This window comes from Gopherus flavomarginatus, chromosome 6 (assembly GCF_025201925.1).
Source record: "Gopherus flavomarginatus isolate rGopFla2 chromosome 6, rGopFla2.mat.asm, whole genome shotgun sequence".
Taxonomy (NCBI): Eukaryota; Metazoa; Chordata; order Testudines; family Testudinidae; genus Gopherus; species Gopherus flavomarginatus.
The window spans coordinates 96549177-96573444 of NC_066622.1; the positions used below are offsets into that span (position 1 = coordinate 96549177).

Consider the following 24268-nt stretch of genomic DNA (forward strand, 5'->3'; position numbering starts at 1 on the left):
AACAAGCCCAGATCAAGTTAAAATAAAAACAAACCAGGGCCCAGACCTTGAAAGGTGTTTTAGTGCATGACTCCCATCTTCTCATTTTGTCCTTTCCTCTCCCCTTACTTCTGCCCCTCTCCACGACTTCTCAGTCATCCTGCCAGAGTCCTGAGGACCCCCCCCCCGCATTTTTCCTACACAGCCCCACACACTTGAGCCTTTGCATCACAGCCAGCATCCTTCCAGCCAAGGAAAAATGCAAGGGCCATTCAGAGCCCATCAAGATAGTTCCTTAATTAGCCAGAGGCCACTAGTGACTGAAGCAAGAAATTCCCCCATGAGACTGAGCGATGGCTACATTGGCTCTGCAGCACACCCCGCCAGTGAGAGACCAGGATAAGAAATCTCTCACATAGCAGCACTTCACTGGATTAGTCAATTTGCTTTCTTTCTCCTGTGTTCTGCGCCTCAAGTCTAAAGGGGTTCATTGTTTAAAGTCACAGCCACATCATTCCTTCACTGTTCTTTCTGTCATATCCTGTGTAATCCATCTGCATCCTACTGAGTCCCCACCCAGATTTGTGGGGCAAATGCATAAACCACCAGTGAACTAGTTTCCCATCAGCTCTCCCTTTTTCCTTTCAGGGCCCGATTGGTTTGGATGGCAAACCGGTAAGTGAAACATTTCCCTCACAGCTTCTCTCTCCCTGTCCATGTCCCTTTGTCTAGTACTTCCCCTGTCCTCTGAGCCAGGCTGTTAATAGGTTAATTTGTATAGAATTATTCTGCAAAGTGTGTGCATGCCCATTTGGACAGGAGAACACCACCACCAAACTCCCTTGGAGAGGCTTCAGAGCATCAGCAAATCATGGAAGGTGCCCTACTGATGTTGCTTTTCTGGTTACCCTCTTACTTCACCTATGAACTAGCACTTATCCCTGAAGCTGCCTTAACTTAACTGAGCAATTGAATTCCCATCTCCAGCAGTGACAGCGAGAGACAGAGACAAATAGAATGAGTTTCCTAAGCTTCAGATATCATCTCACTACAGCCTAGACTAGCTATTAATTGAATATTATGGTTTATTCCTCCCCAACATTGCAACAAGTCAGCCAGCACAGCAAAGGATTCTGAAGGCCTTTGTGCACTCAAACCCCTTCTGTGGTGAGCTTTGTTGTAAAACAGGCAAATGTAAATAACGTCCTGCCCCTTTAAAAGGGAAACACAGATACTGCAGAGTTTCTCCCAACCACAGTCAAGAAACAAGACATGAGTTGTTTTCAGGCATGTCCAAAAGAAAAGTCTAAACTGTAGCTCACTGCAACCAAGTTTCAGAAAGAAAAAGAAACCACATTGCCCCACCCAGTGCTCTTCCTAGCCCCAAACCACATACTCAGGATCCTATCTCAGCGCCAGAAACATTCCTCAGCAGCTCCCAGAAGCATCCCTCTTATACTCTGCTGGGGATAATTAATCAATCAGAGCACTGCTACCCTACACATCACTGCACTCAGGGCAGACAGCTATGCTCCTTCCTCTAGTCCGAAGGAGAGCATTAACCCCTTCCTGTCAACCTCTAGGGAGGGTCTAAATACCTCACCACATGTCCATGCTATTCATCAGCAAAGCTTTATTTTCTGTGCTTTGCACCTGAATGATCAGAAGTGATGATCCAATTGCTGTGGGGCTACATGGGCACAACATTATGTCTTTTTGGCACCAAGAATAAGCAAAATGAAATGACCAGCCACAGCATGGGGATGTGTAAATGCAGTGCTTAGGCCTGATTCTATAATGATAACACACACTCTTTTACCTTTTCAGGGCCATCCTGGACAGAAGGGGGAGATGGTAAAAATTACATATGTATTTCAGGGAGTAGAGGGTTGGTTTGGGGTTGTATTGGTTCTCCTCAGGGGCATTAACTAGAGTTTGACTCAAAGGAAATCAGTAATCTCTGTATACTAACCACCCAAATTCCTGCTAACATACTAACTTTCTAGCTATTATAAGAAAATCATGATAGCAGAAGCTGGGAGGTTTATCTATAATTTTTAGATGATGAGTACCTGTATCATCATGTTACAATAGCAACTCTATAGTTATACATGGGAATGTCATTTCCATTATTAAGCCTTATGTTCAGTTACTAAATATATTCTTTAAAAATACTTTGGGAACTGAAATGTTTCATGGTTGGACTCATCTCAGAAGTGAATGTTTAGGGAAAGTTTCATAAAAACCCATTTAGCAGATTTTGGGTGTTCTGAACAACAACAAAAAGTACATTAGTCACTTATTAAGATGATTTTTCAGATTTTTTGTGATAAATCCAAAATGGCTTAATTTTAATGCTACCAACTTGGCATGTACTTTATGGTGTCCTAAACAAGGCCTTGTGACTTTGAGATATCTGGAGAATTTTAGTTGTGAAATCACAATGATATAGATGTTTAAAACTAATATGTAGCTGTGTTAATTTCCTTCATTTCATCAAAATTTCAAATTTTGATTTTTTTTTGGCCAGCTCTAATTTTCACTTTTCACATGGTTCAGGGAGTTCACTGTTCACAAGGTTATTCAAATAAGTAATTTGGAAAGCCAGCAATTAGTAATATCCCTGCAGCCAGCAACCATATCAGCTACATATAGGTAACTGGACACACTTTGGGTTACTCAGTTTTTATTGTTTTTGTTCTTCCAAAAAATATCCATTTTGTTAACTCTGCTGCTATTCTGCCTGAGTGTGCTTATTCCAGGAAAGTCACTAGTTTCAGTGAGCTGCAGTTCATGTGTTGATATGCAGGACAGAGAACTAAAGCAATGTGGGTGTTCTCTCTTACTCTCCACTTGAAGCTAAAGTAAAATCTTATATCTCTCCCTTCCTTTTTTCCCTAGAGTCTGTCAAAATAGTACAAGCTAGAGCCTCACCAAGCTCCTGCTTGACCTGACGCGAAGGCCAGCAATTACTGATTTAACACTACTTTGCAAATTAATTGTCTTTCTCTGTCCCCTTACCGTTCAAGCAGCTTTCATTAATATACTGCATGCAAGGGCATATCATTGTTGCATCAGACAGAAGCTGACTGCTCAAGGTGCTAAATATTTTGTATTTAATATAATCAATTAGAATCAATAAATCTATATCCAGTCATGAAGGATGCTTCCAGAGTATTCCTAAACATCACACTGAGGAAATAGAGAATAAAATGGGCCTGACCTACACAGGATGCTCCCATTGGCTTCTGTAGTTAGAGCCTATCCTTCTGTAGGGCTAAATGCTGCCCTTTGAGGGCACACATGTGATTCTCAATTAAGCAAATGAAAATTGTATGAGGGAATTCAAGCACAGACTATGGCTTTTAATTTATTCAGGAGTGAAGCTGCAAGGTGCCAAGCAACTGCAGAGAGACCCTAACCAACATCCGTGGAAATGAATGGAGGGTGCCCAACATATAGCTAGAATTAGGCCTTAAAAAAGAAAAACTATAGGTGAAGCTGAACCCGTGGTGAGCGTGTGTTAGAGGTCCCCTGCTGGGCCATGCCATGCTGTGCCATGCCATGCCATAGAGGATATTGTTACAACCCCTCCTTAGAGAGTTTTAGCAACTCATGCTTTTAGTTCTGAGGCCCCTGGTTCAATCCCTGCTGTGTCAGCCAAGATTGTGGCCATCAGATAAGTGGGGGCTCATTTGGGGAGCCTCAGATGCTGAGGATGAGCATCCTTTGAGCAGATGAAATATGTAACCCTCTGGTGCATCGGTATTACTGGTGCCCCTCTGTGCTGACCCACAGAGAGTATAAGTTGCTCCAGTATCAGCTTTGCTTTTGGTTCTGGAAGTCCCTGCTTCAGTCCCCAGTGTTCAGCCAAGAAGGCGGCTGTTATAGAACTACTTAATTTTTCACTCTCCTGTTGGTATCCCCATTCGGTAAAGCTGCAGGACTTGTGCATCTTCGCTCCTCTAGTGTAAGAAACACTGCAAGGGGAACAGAGATCTACCATAGAAATTTTTGGCTAAAGACTTTTTTAAAACCCACATTTCCATCTGAGTACACGCCACATGCTGAGATGTTTAATGTACCTGTCATTGAATGTATAAGCATAGATATAACTCACAACAATGTATTTTTTTAAAGGGTGTTGCTGGTCCTAAGGGACAGCCGGTAAGTGCTGAACTTATCACCTTCTTGTAAATCTATCTTCTTTTGGCACTTTCCCCCTAATAGGCACAGTACTTTTTAATTAATTTTTAAATTGTTTTCCTTTCACAGGGACCTCCAGGACAAAAAGGAGAAAAGGTAATTTTAATGGAAGCTGGGTTTATAATGACATTTAAAAGGCAAGGAAATGATTGAGTGGTTCATCTTGGTATTCCATAGCCTTCAGCTATGGCTTTCAGAGCAAATTAGGTCAGTTCACAAAACAGACAAGATTTTTCTAGTTGTGGGCTTATCCTGTGGACATCTGAAAATCAAGCTGTGTTCCCCCTGCTTCATACATCAACTCCTGTCATGACCAATGCCAAAGATTATGGACTGAGAACTCCTCTAGAAATCAAGTATCAGAGGGGTAGCCGTGTTAGTCTGGATCTGTAAAAGCAGCAAAGAGTCCTGTGGCACCTTATAGACTAACAGACGTTTTGGAGCATGAACTTTCGTGGGTGAATAATCAGCATGCATGCATCTGACAAAGTGGGTATTCACCCACGAAAGCTCATGCTCCAAAACGTCTGTTAGTCTATAAGGTGCCACAGGACTCTTTGCTGCTCCTCTAGAAATGCTGCTGATAATGCCTGAGGCTGAATGGAATACAGCCTGCTCTTCTATAGCTATGGAGTTTATGGTAAAAACTTCTTTTCTTCACTGAATTATGCCGCTCTGACTCAGAATAGAGATAGGAAGCCAATGTTAGCTATATCGAAGTGCCTTTTTTGGCCATACCCATAACTGAGGCTAAAATGTTTTCCACGTGGTCACATTGAAATCAGAACGGATGCATTTTAAAGAATGAAAGAGAGTTAAAAGCAGCAGTGGATAAGGAGCAACACGAGACCTAGGTGCTTTGATGAGGTTTTGTTTATTTTTTCCTAAAGTGTTTTAAGAAAAAGACCCTGACACTAATAACAAAAGACAGTGTTTCCAAAACTAGACGTCAAAAGCATGTCTCCTAAATCCGTATGTAGGCCTCTAAATAAGAGGTCTGATTTTCAAAAGTTCTGAGCGAAGTTGGCTCAAGAGTTTTGAAAATCACCATTTATTTAAGTGCCTAAATATGAATTTAGGATTCTGTTTTTTTCTAAATCTTATCCCAACTGTGAAGCCTCAGCAGCTACAATGAAAATCTGATGGGTTATATGCTGGGAAATCCTATAAAATGATAGTTTGGGTACATTTCAAAATGAGAGATAGCGAGAGAGTGTGTGTTTGTCTGTCTGTCCATTGCTTTCTGTGGCTCTCTGGGCAAGACACAAATGATGACACTGAGGAGAAAAGGGGTAATGAATAATACACTGGATGCTCAGTTGGTATAAATTGGCATAGCTGTAGTGTAGCCATGCTGATTTTTACCTGCTGTGGCTCTAACCCCATATGCCTACTTTACTGCACTGCATTCAGAATTTAAACTATTTTCTTTTAATCCCCTCCATTCACAGGGCCAGTGTGGAGACTACCCACACAGGGTAAGCAGTATTTGTTATTAACTGTCCCATGGCTTCCTGCACATTAATCCTACTCTATCTGAATGGCTTTTATCTGAGAATACAGGATATTTCATTAATGAGGTCCATCATATGTGTCCCACAAGTGCCATTTTACTGACTGACATGTATTGTTGGAATGTACTACATAGAATTTTCTAGGAGAGATTTACAACTTTATTTCATTCCTTTAAACTAGGACAGACCTCCAGATATATACCCATCCCATACCCTTATGGAGAAACCCCCCCCCCCCGACATCATCCTGTCAGAAGGTGGGCTTTGCCTCATGAGAAAAAGGATGCGGGCTGCACCCCTAAACTTGGTGGATCCCTAGGGATCTGTTGGAATCCAGGGTCATTCAGAGGCTTTGTGCCTCCATACCATCTCTGGACCCTAGTGAGTGCCCTCGCTGGCAGCATGGCTAGGACATCATGGGAGGCCTCAGGGAAAATGTCATTCAGCTAAGGGCTCTGTTATCTTTTTCACTTAATTTGTATAAGGCCAAGTCAGGGCACAATGGGCATCTCCTGCCCTGATTCTGCAGTGTCCTGGCCACCTCTTCCTTCCCAGCCCCTCTGCTCTCTGCCCACTCCTCATCCAGCACAGGTCCTGGACCATGTGGAGAGCCTTCTATAGAGCCCGAAGGGAGGGATGCTGCTGCAGAGTTGGCTGAGCTAAAGTTGGGCGAAACTTCCATGGGTGGCCCCCTCCATGTGCAGATCCAGAGGGCATAATCTGGCCCATAAAGGGCTGCAGAAATGTAGGCTTCAAGAGCAAATCAGCGAAAGGCAATGGGTAAAATTGGCTGTGTGCCTGGAAAGCCTATGTATTTATAGTTAGAACGCTTCACGTCCATGTATTCACTGAGGGGCGGGAAGTTTTTTGAGGGAGGCAGGGTAGAAATTCTTTACCCGGTAAATAATGCCTATGGTCTACATTTAGAGTTAGACATCCAGTTCTGTCACAGTTCCCAGTGAATTCCCTGTAATTTTGTAGATGTCACCTGGCTTTTTGAACATCACTGCTTGGAAAAGGGGAGGAATGCTTATTTATTTTGGTAATAATCTTATTAAGCCCAGGAAGTAGCCCCACTTGCTTCCCCATCCTGCCCTTTCAAGAGAGACGGGAGTATATCATGGGGTTTAGGGGATTATAGGGATAGAATTTAACCAGGCATAAACAAAACTAAAAACAACTTTGGCTCTGAAAAGCCATTGGAAATGCACTGGAAGGACATCATATGAGAGGATTGAAACTTGTAACCACTATGCACAGGGAGACAGGCTTAAAAGCTTTCATTTATTTTTTCAAAAGTCTCTGGACAATTAGATCGGGTGCTGGCCCCGGGCCCAGAGAGAAGTGGGGTGAGGGGTGGTCCAAGACTCTGGTATGAAGACTGCATGTTGTTAGCAAACCTGTCAGTGGCATCTAAGTGTTGGGGGGAGAAAGGTAGTCGTGTGTTCCGGCCCCGATACAATAATAGAAGGTCAGCTGTGCTTATTTAGACAAGCCATCTCACTAGATTGTTATGTTAAAAAAAAAAGCTAACAACAATGTTCACTTAAGCAGTGTCCTTGGTTCCATTACAACCCTTGGCTCCAGACTGTCCACATTGTTCAAAGTGACAAGCAAGGGCAGGGACCCAACTCAATTAGGAAAAGGAGAAATTGATTACAAATTAAGAGGCATAATCTCAGTTTATATCTGACTGAGGTCACAAGTGGTCTCAATTCATAGTCATTGATGGATGTTGGTCCACATTTAAATATCACCACTACCCAGTCAATAGTTGGCAGTCTCCACTTAAAAAAGGCCCAGGACTGTAACACAGAAGGTGTTACAGGTTAGACTTATGATGCACACTGGCGAAGCTAGGCAAGGGAAGCCCACCTGTGCCCTGCTTGGCTCTATCCAGGATTATAGGAGCACCAAATCCAATCTTTTAAAAAGTGATATGGAGGTGCTTAACTTGTCTGAATCAGAGCTTCTGACGTGTGTGTGACAACTGCCCTCAGACCAGTTTCCTGTGTTGAACATACCTGTGAGCCAGTGGGCTCTAGGGGGAAGGGAGTAATAGATGTGCACCAGCTTATGCACAGATATCCCTCTCTTCCTCATTATAAGAGTTAAAAAAAGGGAAATGAACAATAAGAAAAGTCCCTTTTAAAATAGTTTTATGCACTTTTTTAGCTAACTTGGAATTTGTCTGGTTCAAACAAGCAGCAGTTACCATCACCAGATGCCATGGGCAGGACAATGAATTAGAAATATGATAACAACAGGGAAAGGTTTTTGTTTTGGGGTTTTTTTTTTAAAGAAAGGAAATTTAAAGTCAGGGCTCCCTCTTAACCTGCCTGGCCCATTTTTTAAAACATCAGTCTATTGTGTAACCCCTGAGCAAACAGGACATACATTCCCGTGGGTAAAGAGACCATACTAGGAGGTTACAGAGTTATAATCCTTAAAGACAGACTGGGTCATCAGAGCATGTTACAAAATCACAATGGCCAGTGTAGAGCTGGGAATGGAACCTGGTCTCAGAATAGTCAGGCCAGTAAAGTTCTTTTTTCTCTTGATGATGTGGTGTATCTAACTGACCCAGTTCTGTGTCACTCTGTCTTCACTATCCCCTAGGAATACCTAAGTACAACACTTGCAGCCCTGCGCTCTAATCAGATCCTTACACTAAAGGTTTGTGAGTAATGGTCTAACTGGACCCAGTTCTGATGCAAAAGAAATAAGGATGTGGATCCAATATTGCATCCTCTGTGTTGAAAAGAACTTTACATTGGGACTTTGGGGATGCAATTCTGGGGACAGAAGAAAGAGGCTTGAAATAGATTTCTCACTCACTCCTCATATGCTTGCTCTCTATGTACCTGAATTTATAGCCAGGTCCCTTCTCACCTATGCTCAGTTTTGAAGAAGGGAAACTAAATAGGCTCCTGAGTTTCCATGCCATTTTTCTCCTTACCCATTTTGAATAGCCCTTCCCACTCCCTTCCTTCCAGCCAGCACATTTCAGCCACTACCTCTTTGAGTCAATAGAGTTACATGAGATACAACAGGGTTCCCCCTCCCACACACACATACACAAATCCCATTTTGGTGACTCCCAGATCATTCACCCGAGTTACTACAAGGAGATGTTAAATGGATCCTTTGCCCACCTGAAAGATAACAGTTTTCCCAGCCCCCACTACACAGGCAACCAATCCAGAATGATCCACTGAACTACCAGGCTGGTCTCATATTACCTTGCTCCCTGATGCTGTCCCGATAATGCCCAAAAGGAAATACCCATTAATCAAACCAAGCTGAAGAAAATTCTAGAATATCTCTGTATTTTCCAGCCATTGTGATACAGCATCATGTTGAGTGGTGTTGGCCATATTCCACACAATACACACATGGCACTGAACACCCTAATTAGTACCATAATAGCTCTGGTCAAAATCCCACCTGTTCCACTTCAGCCCTTCCTTTCTCTGTTCTTTGCCCCACTCTTCACAAAGGTTTGATTTTTGGCAGAGGAGAACCTGCTCCTATCAAAAGTGGCCTGGTCAATTTTCTAGGGCCAGTTTGTATTTTTTGATAGCTTATGATCTCTTGTGCTAGATTAGGGCACAGGATAACATTAAAAATTATGTGAAACCTGAAGTCCATCAGTGCAGACTACCTCTGAGAGACTGACTGGTTTCCAGAGCCCTGGCACTGAAAACATGGCTGCTTACTCCCTCCCAAATGCCACGTATACTGACTGCCTGGGTACTGCAAGTTTTCAAAGGCTCAGTTGATCATACAGCTTCACCTCAAAAGCTGAAATTATCATATTTAATTCTTCTGAGGTTCAGTGTGCCCTAATGTGGTCTGTAAATCTGCTTTTAATTGTGGTCCTCTGAGTCAGAGGCTCTCACCACTGGTTTGCCTCAAGTATGTATTTACTGTTTATATAAACTGCCCAGTGGGCAGGACTGTAAGGCTGCGATATTGTGATGACATTTCACTTTGCAACAAGACTGGGTCTGAGCTTTCAGTAAAACACAAACACCCATGTTTAGGGGGAGCAGAGCGTGCTGCTTAGATGCACATCATCACTGTCGTGGGATACCTGCAGGCAACACCTCTCAGCCTTGAGTTCACAGTTCAGACAGGGAAAACCCCCAGGGAGGAGTACTGTGTGTGCACATGTGGAGGACTTGCTGTTCCCCTCACTTACACTGCTATAAATCAAGAATGACTTCAATGGAGTTAGGACTAGTGTGAAACTGAGGCAAATGGGAAAGAGAATCAGGCCTAATATGAGCATTCCTGGTGTTTGAATCGGTGCTGTCAGCACGAATGTGCTGTGGTTCAAAGCAGCTTCCTAAGTGCACAGGCAGACAGGAGCATGTTTGGAAGTGGAAATTAGATACAGCAGAAGGGTGAACAGAAGATCCAGAGCTTTAGTACATGGTTTTGATTTGTGAGGATCAGCTTTGTGATGTAGAGAGGATTCTTGTCCAAAACGGATCACAAGCCATTGTTACTGTTAAACAAGGAGACAGAAAGTGCAGGCTCAGCATATTGTGAAGCAAAAGTTCATCCCCTCTGCTGATCCGGGAACATCTCAATTCACTCGCAAGTTGGGTCATGATGATATGGAGTGTCTTTGTGAAGCAAAAGAAAATGAAGCATCTTGAACAAGTGAGACGGCTCCTAATAGAATTCTGCTTTGCTATAAAAGGGTATAAGTTCACAAACTGGTCTCATTCTCTCACTGCTGTCCCTGGCAGGAAATGTGAGGTTGATGAATAGGTGATGAACTTGTCTCTGCTTGGGAGGGACTCCTTCACTGTGGTGCATTGACCCCTCCAACCAGTTAAATGGTGGAATCCCACAACAGCTTGAAGGAGCAGGTCTAACGAGAAGGAAAATGGCAAGATTATTAGAGCTTTTAAAGGAACACAGAGAACAATCTTGGGGTAAGGGAAGAAAAGGGGATAACTGTGAACTGTAGCGAGGGTAACTGTATAGTCAACAGTCTTTGTAATTTGTAGAGAATTCATTGCGGATTTATCTAGTAACATGGTGATGTCCAGTGAAAAAATATATTTCTTGTAATGAGAGTCACAGATACATGGAGCCGCAATTGCCAAAGATCTCAGGTGACAAGAGGAGCTTTAAAAACATAGAGCAAACTGCTGTCTTAATAAGAGCCCCAGATCTAATAAGGACCAATTGAGAGAAACAGCGCTATCCCAAGGGAACTCTAGGGAGCTGGGGAGAAGAATATTTGTTTTGTTACAATAAAGATTATCTGAGGAGTGCAGCAGAAGCTGGCACAAGAAATCTCTTGGTAAGTTTCCTTTCTGAGCTGAGACAGAAAGCAAGAAAGAACTGATAGAATGGTTGGGTGTGAAAGACCAAGGGGGCGGCAAAATTATATTCCCTTCAAGGAAAACCAGAGCATTCCAAGGCCCAGCACAGAGGTATTCCTTCCTGTGTTTAAAGTAAAATACAGAAGAGCTCAGAGGTTTGCCAAGCGGTACCCGATGACAAGTATCCCTCCCTGTGCCATTCACAACTATCTCTCAACTGTGGTTTATGCTCATTACAGTCTTTCTTTTTCCCTATCGTTTCATTTTCTTCATTGGCTGCTCTCTCTTGATGTCCTACTGACTCCTTTGCCTTGTGACCTTTGCCCTGTGACCTTTGGGTTTGGTCTTCTTCTTCAGCTGTTGCCTCTCCTCAATTCAGTGCGGCTGGCTCCACCCCCGGTTATAAAGAGACGCACTTTCCAGGTAGCCACTTTTCCCTCCTTGCCTGTTTTAAGCCTATTCCGAATCGTAAGATTAATTAGCTTCTTTCCTTCCTTCGAGAAGGGGTTTCAAAAAGACTTTGGCAGAGCCAGGGGGCTCTCTTTAGAATGGAGCACATATTTGGTGGGAAAATGTGTCTAAACAAATACATAGTGAATCCAGATTTTTAAAGTAAAACAAATTAAATATGAAACATATGACTAGAAGGAAAATGCGGTAAAAAAGGAGGTAGTGTCATGGATAAGCCTAACTGCTACCTTAAGGAGCCAGTTCCTGCATGCACAAAAACAAAATCAATGGCTGGTCAGAGATCCCTTTTTGAAATTTAGTAAGTGCTGTAAAACTGTTTCAAGAAGCCATGCTTACTAGGCAAACTCCTGTTTTAAAACATACGGAGCCACCTCATGTTATCAGCTGATTTTTTCGTTCCTTTGCATGGTCACGTCAAACAGTTTTCACTGTGTATGAGATATAGAAAGCAGGATGTCTGAAGAGATGGTTATTCACTATAGACCCTTTCATCTCCAGGCTAATGGTCTGTGCCCAGTACAGTTTACCGCTTACCTAGAGTTATCATCTGGTGTTTTTTCAGCTATGTGAAATGAACTGGTGGTGTCAGACCAGTTTCTACCGAACAGGTGTTTACATCACACAAACCACCACAGCTGGCATTGGTTGTCCCTCTAGCTGGTAGTCTCAAAAGAGAAGCAAAGGACTGAGCTGATAGAAAGATTTTTAAAACTAAAGTTCATTTCCTGGGCCAGGTAGAGGAGCTTGCACTGCTGCACTCCATTCTATACCTGGCTTCATTCTCCAGGACTGTAAATCTCATAAGCATTACCAAAAAAAAATGTGAATTTGAAGTATATGATTCGTTTAGCTTCTGTGAAATTGACTCCGTAAGCAGCAGAAAATGTAAGCCCACTCCGACAAATCCTGCCTCCCCACAGCAGAATAGTACGTCATATGAACTCTGGGAGCCAAACATTTGGAATGCTAGAAAGAGCTGAAGCTGTAAAACAAATATGACTACCAGTAGTTGGAAGAAAAACTGCTGCTATTTTACACTACACCAGCAAGAGTGTTATAACAGACAATTTGTTGTGGGGGGAGCAGTGGTTAGCTGCAAGCCCTGTTAGAGGGAGAAGAGAACATTGAATCCACAAGGAATATCTAGGCAACTAATTGGTGTTTAACAAAACTGAAAAATAGCACCAATTAATGGCTAAAAATATTAAATGACATCTGATAAGATGATATCTGATCTCCAACTTACTCTGTCTACCCAGTTACATTCCAGTTAAATCCTAAAGGGTCTTTCCAGGCTGAAAGTACTAATAAGAATATAATTATGTAGTAACTAAGCTTTATGTGTCTAGGAGTCTGTCTATATGGAGCACTTGCTTAAACAAAGTCCCCTGCAAAAAAGCAAGGACACTGCAGTGACGGCATATGCTTTGCTCAGGCATCCCACCAAAGAAGGTGGCCTGTGTCTTTCTGAAAGCTTGCCAGCTGCCAGTGTGAATTTCCATCAAGGCAACTGGGTTTAACATATATACACACATTAGCACCTTCTGTGCCCCGGTGATCACAAGAAGTGGATAGCTACATCCAACAGATTGCCCATTCCAGTTATTAACAGTCTGAGTAGTGGGAGACAGAGCAGGCAAATAGGATTCCCCCTTGTTTCAGTAAGACATAGGGTTAGCAACTGAAAGTACCAGTGAGGTAGGGTGACCAGATGTCCTGATTTTATAGAGACAGTCCCGATTTTTGGATCTTTTTCTTATATAGGCTCCTATTACCTCCTGCCCCCGTCCCGATTTTTCACATTTGCTGTCTGGTCACCCTACAGCGAGGGCTAAAACACAAAGAGGCGAACTTTATCACCTTAGTACGCAACTAATGGTCTGTTTTCATATTCATAAGGTTTTTAAAATGTGTTTTTTTAAAACTATGCCAAATCCAAAGGCTTGATAGCTCAGCAGGTTAATGTATTCCCTGTCTGCCTGGCTTAACTTCAGATCTTTGTCGGGTCAGAAGTGAAAATAAATGTAGTATCATCCATGTTTGGAACCGTGAGTAGGGTGTGCTCAGAAGATGTGCGCCAGGGCTAGCAGTGTAAGTCAGGAATGAGAGGCAATAGCAAGGAGGTCTCAGGCAATTTTGTAGTGTGCCACTGCTCAACTCTATCCAAGGCTATTTGCCTCATGTTTTTACTGGAACCAAATTCACACCAAAAAAAAAAATATTTAAAGGTGTATGGCTGACAGTCCTTTAATGACACTTGCTATGGAATATACATTCAGCTCAAGGAGGCTCATGTATCTCTATGGAAAGACCCCAGGATGTGCTAGGAAACTGCTTACAAAAAGGGGGAAAGATAAAGCTCTTTTTTCCTAGGCCGTAATGTGGGCAGGGTGAACAACCTGCTATTCTGATTGGATACAGAGGGATATTACAGAGGGGAGGCCGGGTCACTAATGGGCTTGAAATGTTTCATTTCAACTTTCTCATTTTTATTCATCTAGTTTCAACTTTTATATTATATACAATATCAACTATAATATATAAATAGAATATACCATATTTAATATAAAAAATCAACAGAAAATGGATCAAAATGATAAAGTTAAAACAAAATGTTTTGACATTATCAAAACAAAATGAAATTCAAAACAACTTGTGTCACCTTTTTCCCATCAAAAAACTTGTTGAAAAAAACATGTGGATGTCAATTAAACTGCATTTTCCAATTGAAAACTGTTTTGTTGAAAATTTTTCAACCAGGTCTGCTGCTAATGTGACTGGTGCCCTTATACTGACTCATCACCAGCTGCCAAACCCTCCTTCATTCAGGTTAAATCCTCACCCATTACAGTGTTAGCATCTCCATTATTATAAAGCAGTCCTTTTCTGCTGGTGAGTGTTGTTCCTTACTAGTTCTAGGGAAATTCACTATGGTTAATGAAGTAATAGCTGTGGCCATTCCTTGGGCACCTTGAACAAGCCTATTTTTATGTAATGCTTGTTATTAGTTTAAAAATTTAAGGACATTGAAGGTAGGAAGAGGGATCACATAACTGACTTACAAGAACACATACCTATAGCATAGATGTAGCTATGGTACTACATGCATGGGATATGTATTACATGCATTGTACACACATGTGGATAATGACTGCATGTGAGTGGAACCACGTTGTATCCAACAACTTCATCTTCTGCGCAGTACAAGTTCAGCGGAGACAATGCTCTTTATCTCTTGTGATATAGCCCCAAACCCATATATTCATTTTGAATAAATTTACTACATTGTATTTCAGGCCTTCCAGTGAGATCACAAAGAGAATTTTGTTGTACTTAAATCCTGCCACTGATATTAGGACTTTATGATACTGTATCTAAGGAGAGGGAATGATAAAAAACAAGAAAGCAGGGAGCTTAACATGAGTGTCATGGTCCTCTAGGAATTTACAGAATTAATCCTTTATAGATCAGTGTTCTGGTATTTAAATGAGATCCTTCTAAATCATTACCTTCTCACCACCAGCCAGTTATGATTCTTGATTCCCCCACCCTGTGACAACAGAGGCAAAAGCTATGTATGAATGCTTTAGAATGTTGGGGAATCCAAGACACTGGCTGTTGAGGTGGCATGTGATGGCCCAGCTACAAAAGATTTAGTTCAGATAAGCACCCAAAAGTTTGGATGCTTTTGTGCATCTTATCCAAATCAAACTGATTTTAAGTCTCACAGGAATAGGCTTTCTGATAAGACTCCTAGGTCTTCCTGTTTCTGGCAAGCTCCAAATTAAAAGAAATTAAGAAAGAGCAGACACACGCCAAAACTGAGAGAGTGTTGTGTAATGATTAGAGTATGAGAAAAAATTACACTGAGGACTCACGGCTCTGCCAGTAGGTGACAGAGTGATCCTGGCTTGATTTCTCTAAAATAGGAATGAGAGTAGTCCCCTATTTCAGAAGGCACTGTGATGTTTCATTAATCACTGACTGTACAGTGCTTTAAGATCCTCACATGGAAAGCGCTCAAAGATTCTTGGGGGATTCTCAATATTATTATATAAAATGAATCACACTTTTTTAAGCTTAAAAAACCAATTTACTTTGTATTTGGGATGCTCCTGGCACTATTTTAGTATCTGAGCCAGTTTTCATATTTCCTCTAAGTGAGCTCTGACTAGGAGCTTTAAAATGTAGTTGCAAACCACAGGGAAATGGCTCCCATCAGCCACCCAGAAAGACCATCAGAAGGGGATCTTTGCCTGAGTTTTGGAAACCTCTCCTGCCACTAACTGAAACTTGCTCGGCTTCTCTCTCTTTCATTTGCACTGGCTGAGCTGCTGTATGTCACACACCTTGGATGCTGGGCTATGGGTTAACCCTGCCTGATGGTAATCCTTGTTTTAATGAACCTCAGGGTGAACAAGGACAGGCGGGGATTCAAGGTCCACCAGGGCCACCTGGTCCATCAGGGCCAACTGGACCATCTGGACCAGCAGGAAATCCAGGACAACCTGGCCCTGTTGGGCCACCTGTAAGTTTAAAAGAAACCAAACAAGCAGCATTTATCCTTCCTCTCCCCTGACATGCATGCAATTTCCTTTGCCTTTTATTGTCTCCTCTGAGCCGGGTGCACTGATCACAAGCAATTTCTCAGGGCATGGCTGGAGGAAAGAGTTCCCAGGCAGGGAGGGAGGAGTTCTATGCCTCCAGCTATCCCTATCTGCACACACATATGTGAGACGGTGACACCAGTGCCATTTCCTCCTCTCCAGCCTATGCTATGGGGAGGAAGTAACACTCTGGCTGTAATTAGCCTGCTCTCAGCAGAAACCAGACTAAAAAAAGCCCTTGAAATCTCTTTGATGTTCTGCTCCTAGTTCTATTCCCAGGCTGACAGCAAGAAACCTAGGAAGGTGAAAATACTGTCACTAATGTTCCTTTCCCTCTCACAACAGGGCAAAGCAGGGGAGCCTGGAAAGGCAGGCAAGGATGGAAAGGTAGGTTCAGTAGAGCTGCCTCACTCCTCTCTCTTGTGCATGCAGCATTCGTTGCATGAATGCAGCCAGCTCCTTAATGCCTGAGGACGTGGAACATGCCTGCAGGGCTGAACCAAGTGTTCAGCAAACTGGGCAACTGCACTTAATATCTCCATTGCTGTCTGTTTCGTTCACCTCTGCTGGCTCTGCTCTCAGGGTGTACCCAAGTTCCTTGCTCAGGGACCGTGGGGAGGCATCTTAGCATATTTTCCCATGGTAAACATGATCAGAAGCACTTTACATTGAAGTCTTCTGTCCAGAAAATAATATATACAGCATGGCTAGTGCCAGCGCTAGCTTTTTCCAAACTGATCCACCCATCAATGAGCCTCAAACCTGACCTGGACACTCTTGGGGATGACAGGTAATCTAGTCTCCACAGACTTTCAGTCCTTGGTCTCTCTGCCAAAGAAAATACCAGTTATGAGGTTTTACAAATGCTGACATCTGTCCACTAGGAACTGAGTGAAAGCACCAAGTCATTTCATATAGGCCACCAAACAACCATCAGGTAGGCATGAACTTTGGTCTTTGCTAATCTAAGATGGGTTGGAACTAGTAACCTATATGTGAAACACTCCTCAGATCATTACCCTGTGAGCCCCTCACTTCACTTCTGTGTCAATACATTTTTATGTAGCCTAGAATGATAACAGTGTCTAGGGACTGAGTAATTGAGAAGAGATGCTGATAATAAGTTAGGGATGGAGGAATGGAGAAAGGTCATAAGGATCGATGGTAAAAAATCACCAGGACAAGAACAGCAAAATTAGGGCTTGCTTATGCTGATGCCTAACTTTTGGTTAGTGCTGCTCACATGCAACAGAATACAGGGAGCCTCAGTAATGGTTGAAGACGTAAAGCCTATTACCTGCTATTTCCTTAGTAGCACACGAAACAACTACTCAATTCCTGTGTCTAACAATGAGGAGCATGGCATTCTGACATGCCAGACACCTAGAAATAAAGATACTTCCATTCCCAAATTTTTATAATAGCTGTTACAAACCTGCTTGCAGAAAAGGGACATGCAGTCAACAGAGGAAAGGGAAGCCTCTTTGTTCATGTTATCTACAGGCAGAAGACTCAAGACTTGGAGAATCCCCACTTTTGATCTTTCAACCCAAAGTCGCCCTCTGAATGGCCATAAACAGGCAAAAATACTGTAAATTCAGGTCACAGAATATATGTGGGGTATCCGTTCCATCTTTCTCATTTGGACTGTTTACATCACAAGGGCAGCTGCAATATGGAAATTTTAGATATTAACATTTATATGGCATGTATAGTACCTAGTGCTTGATATGTGTGCAGATTGAATGGCTATTTCTAATTTAGCACAACTACTGGTGTCCCTTCCTTCTGAAAGTCTTATGAACATATTCCCACTACTAGGAAAGTCAAAGAAAACCATGTTCAGTAAAACCCATGTTTCCTGCCCCTAAAGAGTACTTTCAGACATGTAGCATGCCACCCAGGTAGATGTGCTTTTTTATGAAGAAAAGAACAGCTCTATTCGAAATCTGATAATAGCACATTCCACCATGAAGAAAGGATCTTTCTGTTATTCCACAGTGCATTCTAAAGGACAGGTAGTCCATACCAACTCTCTCCCTCCCTTAATTCCTTTGAGATCTCCTAGTTGCGTAAGGAAGAGACTACCCATTTATTGAATACTACCAGTTTCCAGTTGTGATGGTTTTGTTTCTCCAGTGCGTATACATACAGTGAGCTGGGAATGAGCTAAAAATAGGCAGAAAAATAAACCAGATCATATTCTGAAACCATGACACGTTGGGCAAAGTAGCTTGGTTTCCAAATTTACTGAGACAAAGCCTAGTGGTTTGGGATAGTACTTGTGGGAGGGAGACTTGGCTGGTATTTCCTTAGAGTTTATCTACTCAACAATGAGAATCATTTTTGCAGTGACATTCTAAAGCGATGAACTCTTTAAAATCAAACTAGGCAGAGATTGATGTCCCAGTAGAAAAATAATTACCTGCACCCAACTTCTCTAGATATTTGCAGTTTTCCCTACCTCAGAATGTGTTCTCATTTTATCTACAGGGTTTACCTGGACCTCCTGGACCAAAGGTGAGACATTTTTCATCATCTGTAAGCATAAACAAGGATAAGAAGTTTAAAACCCTTAGCATAGATGTGAGCAAAGCTGGGCATGATCATTATGGAAAGGTGGGGGAGGAAGGAGAAAAGAGGGTTGCTTTATAATACTTCTGAAAACGTTCATAACCAGACTGAAACATCTTATTAAGGGCCCAATTCCAGACTCCTGGCTTATTGTTTTCAATGGAAGCTTTGTCTGAGGGAGGAGGTCATCATCAGGAAATGTTGCAAAAAAATAAATAAATTGCAAGACATGTCTTTGCTGGACTTTACCATAAAACATTTACCACATTTTATGAATTTATTTTGTAACCATGTTACTAATTTTGCCAAATTTCCCATTTTTAATTGACAAACTTGCAAAATGTCACTGATAAAATGTGAGATATTTTTTGCCTAAAAAATCCTCAGTTTGCTTTCCTTGAGTTACTTCAGACAGAGCTGTAAGATTAAGTAGCTTTAGGACAGATTAACTGTGTAAATTGAAAGCAAAACCAAATGATGTGCCTTGCAGTGTGTGGTGCAGTTTTCCTATTATGTTGTAATTCATGCAGAGTAAAACTCACTTCCGTGCCTTGGACTCGGACAGGATATAAGCCCTGTTTTGAAAGCTCCAGGGAGAATAAATGGTGTCTAGGCCTCATTATGGTTCTCTGCACAAAGGTGAATTTCACACTCAGTGTCCTATTTTTCTTCCTGCATCTGCACAGAGAAAGGACAGGGATTTTTCCTTTTCAGCCTCGCATCACCAGCTTGTCTTCATTTTGATTTTTGCAGGGAGACCCTGGAATTCAAGGATACCATGGGAGGAAGGTAAGAGGGGGAGGTAAACTTCTGAGCAACTGGATGATCAAGTATCTTAAAATGCATTATAGTGAACCAAAGCCTGGTGGGAGTGTAATAGCAGAAAAATGCCATCCCTACCACACACACTCACACACACCCCACCAGAGCTCTTCCATCATTTCCTGCAATGAGTGACTTGCTGGCAGAGGCTGGGTATGGAGAAACTCTGACCTCCCCCATAGCCAGCATTCCTCTACCGTTTCCTGCAGTGACTCCTGCTAAGAGAGCCGAGTACTGAAATAGTTTCAACTCCCCAATAGCGACAACGCCTACCTAGTTCCCTGCAGCAGTTTCTTCTGGGAGGGGCTGAGGCAGGAAAAGCTGTAAACTCCCCTATAGAGTCACTTCTTCCTGGCTGAAATTTATTTTGTGTACCCATGTGCGGACATCCTCCCTCTCCACCCACCCAGTCTGAATGGGGGTTGGAACGAGCTATGGTGTTTACAATCCCCCTGGTATGTATCGTTCTCCAGATTAAACGATGGAAGATTTGATTCAGCCACAGGTTACCAGGCAGAAGCTGGTATTACCCAGGGCTGTGGATCTCTAGCATTGAAAGGTCTGCCCAAAGGGTAGTTGTCCCACTGCAAGGCACTTGCACTCCCTATATTTTATGGGGCACAGAGGTGGCCAGAGCAGCCCTAAAATGAGATGGTGCTGGCCAGAGAGGAGCATAGCCAGGGTACCAGGGGAATATGTTCATTCAAGTCATTCCTAGGCAGCTGGATTTGGATGAAACTCCAACAGCGCGTTAAAGATACTCCCCTGGGGAAACACTGTCTGCCTATCCCTGAGGTTAAATCCCATCCTAGGATGTGGCTAGCCTTGCCCCAGCCGTGCTGAAACTGCCCAGAGAGTTTAAAGGACAGACAGAGAGGGGGAGAATGAAATGAAAGGGGATAAAGGGGGAGAAATATTGACAAGGAGGGAGTGAGAAGAGGAAAGTGAGTATTCCCAACCGCCGGCAGTTGTATATACTGTGTTATCTATACGTTGTTTTATGGGTGCTCTGTGGGTGAAGTGGCAAGACCTGAGAGCTTTTTAATTAGTTCTGCATAAACTGAGAAGTTTTTGTTATGTCAGGAAATGAAAATTATAGCCCCTGTGGACCACAGTCCATTCCTGCAGACACACACAAAATTTACTGCTTCTTCTTTCAGCAAACTGTCGGTTTTCTCATTAACCATCCATCCTTCTCTTTGCGACATTCAGGAGGCTTCTTAACTTTCGAATGTGCTGAGGTTGTCACTCATATGACGTATTAATGGGTGTTTGTACCCAGATCTTTTCCTATGAACGGCAGTTAATCTGGCTGATTTATTTCTCAAGCAAGGGGTCTGAATTCCTTTCATACTATGAGAAGGATGATTCCAGGTCTGGGATCCATTAATGGGGAAGTGTGCAGGAAACACAGGATTGAATGAACACAGAGGAGAAAGTCCTCCCCACTGAGTTGACAATGAAAGGAAAGAGAAACTTCTATACTGCCCTTATCTAATGGGCAGATTCAGGATTTGGAGAACTCTCTCCCTCCATTTTGATTTTTTTGTATTGAAGGTAGTCTTGTGATACTAGGGATGTGGTGACCATATCTTCACATTTAAAAACCAAGATACTTTTGTGGCAACATGTTTTAGGGTCATAAAATATCTAGGCAAAAGGCAAAAAAAAAGATCTTCTGGTGTCACTACTGTTAGCTTCTGACTCAACAGCAGCACAGGTGTGTTTCTCAGAATGGAAGATTTTTTCCAGTAACTCACCATTCTCATTGAACTTATAACTGAACATCAAACCAGTGTCATTAACATTCACTTTGAGCAAAAAGAACAGCTTTGATACTCTCTGCAGTCATGCAGTCATTATCTTCACTCCAAACACTTCATCACGTTGAATAGTTGCACCACTAGATTGCTCATTCTTGGTAAACACTGGGGAAATTCTACTCAATGTAGCAATACAGCCTGAACAAACATTTTCTAGTTATTAAAAATCAGCAATCCAACATGATGACTGGGACTTTTCAAGCAACCCAAAAGAAGTTTTTGGGACACTAAATTGTGAAAAACCTGGACACGTGGATATATGGTCACTTCAGCCATGGATAAAATGTATTGTATGAGGGATTGTAATACATGTTCCTAGCACTTAAATACTGATGGGATCAGGCTATTTGTGAGGAATTGTCTTTCGTGCTCCCTCTCTCTTTGCTTCTTGCTAAGCAGCATGCCTCTCAGGGCAGGGTAAGAAGGCTATGTTGCCACATGTATTATGGGACTGTTCTCTGTCCTTCCCTCCCCACATCTTTGTTAATATTTCTTGGTATACTGAAGGCCCCTTTTCTTCCTTCTGACTGTGTGTTTGCCTCTCCCTCCATTTTCTTGCTTCTCTTCTCAGGGTGAGGTGGGTGAGGCTGGCCTACCAGGTGCACCTGGCCTTCCTGGACCTATTGGCCCCAAGGTAACCATTGAACTAACAATTCTTAGCTAGTCAGTACCTCCATCTGCTTAGTGCAACTTATTGCCACCCAGACATGTGTCCCTTTAACAGAAACACAAGTATACAGGGGTATGATACAGTCTCAGATAACATGGTAAGCAATGTGATATAAACATCTAGATAGACTCAGATTCTTTGCACACTCTGTCTAGATGACATACAAGATCCAGAGTTGTTTTTGTAGATGGGGCCTGGACAATTGTCAGCCACTGGCCTCAAGGCAAGAATGATTCCTTGCTCTCTGGAACCAGGGCCTGGCTCCAATGTGCTCTGTCACTTGTATATGTTGTAATGTAATGACTTATATGTGCACAGACTATTATCTTCTGCTGGAACATGACAGATCTGGCAGTTAGTGGAGCTGCTCCTTTACATAACCTCTGGCTTTGGATACTGGAGCTGACTGAGTGACAATGCCTTGGATTTTCAAAGGGGCCTCAGGCAGCAAGGCGCCCAACTCTCAATAAAAGTTAGTTGGATGTAGGTACCTAACTCCCTTCAGTTCTTTTAAAAATCCCAGTCAGTGCCTCCAGTGGATCTTGATGAATGTCATAGACATTGATCACCTATGTGTGTACAGAACATTCCCATGCACCCATTTCTCCTCTACACATTGTCTTGCATTGGTGTGCAAGGATGAACTGAAGTCAGCCCTGGAGATGCTACAGTCATTGTGCTTTATCCTTCGGTCATTTCTCTGCAGCTACAGCATGCATGTCTCATAAGCTAAACTCTATCAATTACTTTCTATTGTCATTGCTATTAAGATTATACTGTTTTTCTCTTTTTGTTCAATATGTCTATCTACGTTTCTGCTCTCTCTCTGTTCTCCTTGCACAGGGTGAAAAGGGGGACACTGGCGTGAAGGTAGGCATGGGAAATATGATTTTCTACCATATTTTAAGAGACAAGTTGCTATTCAGAACACTGTATTGTAAGTGGGAGCTGGGCCTGAGAGAGACCTGTTGGATATTTAATGGAATACACATATGAGCTGTGATTAATCACAAGCAGACACGCCATGTCCTGGATCTTTTATGCGCATGCAATACAAGCTGTCTTTAGCCACTTGGTGGAATTTGATTCTTACCAAAGAATTTCTCTGGCTATGAAGTTTACTAATGATTTGTTACATCTCTGTATTTGAAGGGATGGGCTGGGGTTTCCTCATAAAGTCTGGTTAGCTGACACATCAAATCTACTCAAGCTCTGCAACTCTGAGGCTGAGGTTTGGCACTATTCTTTCAGTCTCCCTCTGTTTCTAGGCTGGACAGCTCTTTTTACAAGCTAACATGGTTTTCTGCCCATATGTTATCTATTTGATTAAAATTTATTGCACTTACATATTTAAAATATATTACTCAATACAGACTGTTTAAAACTTTACAACATAGGCCGTTTTCATGACAATCAAAGCATATTGTGTCATACCATATAAAGTATAATGAGAAAAGGCCTGTTTTATGATATTTTACATACATTAACTCTGACATGTATATTTAAAATATTTATTATGTGAAATACATTTTATTAATCATGCAACAAATGCACTCACATACATTTTCCCTTTGTGGGGGATTATTATTCTAATGCACTAAAGGTTCCTTTCAACTATACTCTCGTGTTAGAATGAATTTAAAGAGGTCTTCTTGAGGGATCTGGGGTCTCCATTTAATAGCTGTATATTACAGCAACAAATGATCTTCCTTTTAAGATCAACTAGAGCAACACCAAATAGATCGTCTAAATCATTGCTTTATGCAGACCCTACTCATAAACAAAATCTGCATGTAATTCAAGATCCTTCCACACATCCATTCTTACACTGGTGTAATTTCATTGACTTTGATGGACTTAGTCCTGATTTGCACTTATGTAAATGAGAGCAGAATCAGACCAATAGAAGATGGGTTTTAAGAGCTATGAAATTACTGGGTTCTGAACAACTGTATGCTTTCTCTTTAAACTAACAGGTAGAATGAGTGGTGGATGACCGAGAGCAGTATATGGTTCTAAATGAGGAAAAATGCTATAAGTAGAATCCAGTCCCAAGCCTGTTTTTATTCACTTGTGTCACTGCTATCAGTCACCTGTTCCTCATGCACTCTTAAGTACATGGATTAATAGGCCTTTGATTCAGTTTCTGGAACCAAAATCAAAATTGCCTGGTCCCAACTCCAGACTAAAATAACCCCTCAACAACAGATGACAATTCTCAGACGGCCTCTCAAACATTCTAATCCCCTTTGTCAAC

The 24268-nt window shown here is 42.1% G+C and overlaps 1 protein-coding gene across 1 annotated transcript in view; it reads left to right on the plus strand.

Moving 5' to 3' along the window:
• Positions 1-24268, plus strand: part of COL13A1 (collagen type XIII alpha 1 chain) — a 104817-nt gene that overhangs the window by 23992 nt on the left and 56557 nt on the right. Inside the window, exons 6-15 of the mRNA XM_050959472.1 lie at positions 628-654; positions 1807-1833; positions 4120-4146; positions 4255-4281; positions 5637-5663; positions 11402-11467; positions 15927-16043; positions 16468-16509; positions 18616-18642; positions 19450-19485. Of these exons, the coding sequence (XP_050815429.1) occupies positions 628-654; positions 1807-1833; positions 4120-4146; positions 4255-4281; positions 5637-5663; positions 11402-11467; positions 15927-16043; positions 16468-16509; positions 18616-18642; positions 19450-19485 (423 nt within the window). The remainder of the gene's footprint in view (positions 1-627; positions 655-1806; positions 1834-4119; positions 4147-4254; positions 4282-5636; positions 5664-11401; positions 11468-15926; positions 16044-16467; positions 16510-18615; positions 18643-19449; positions 19486-24268) is intronic.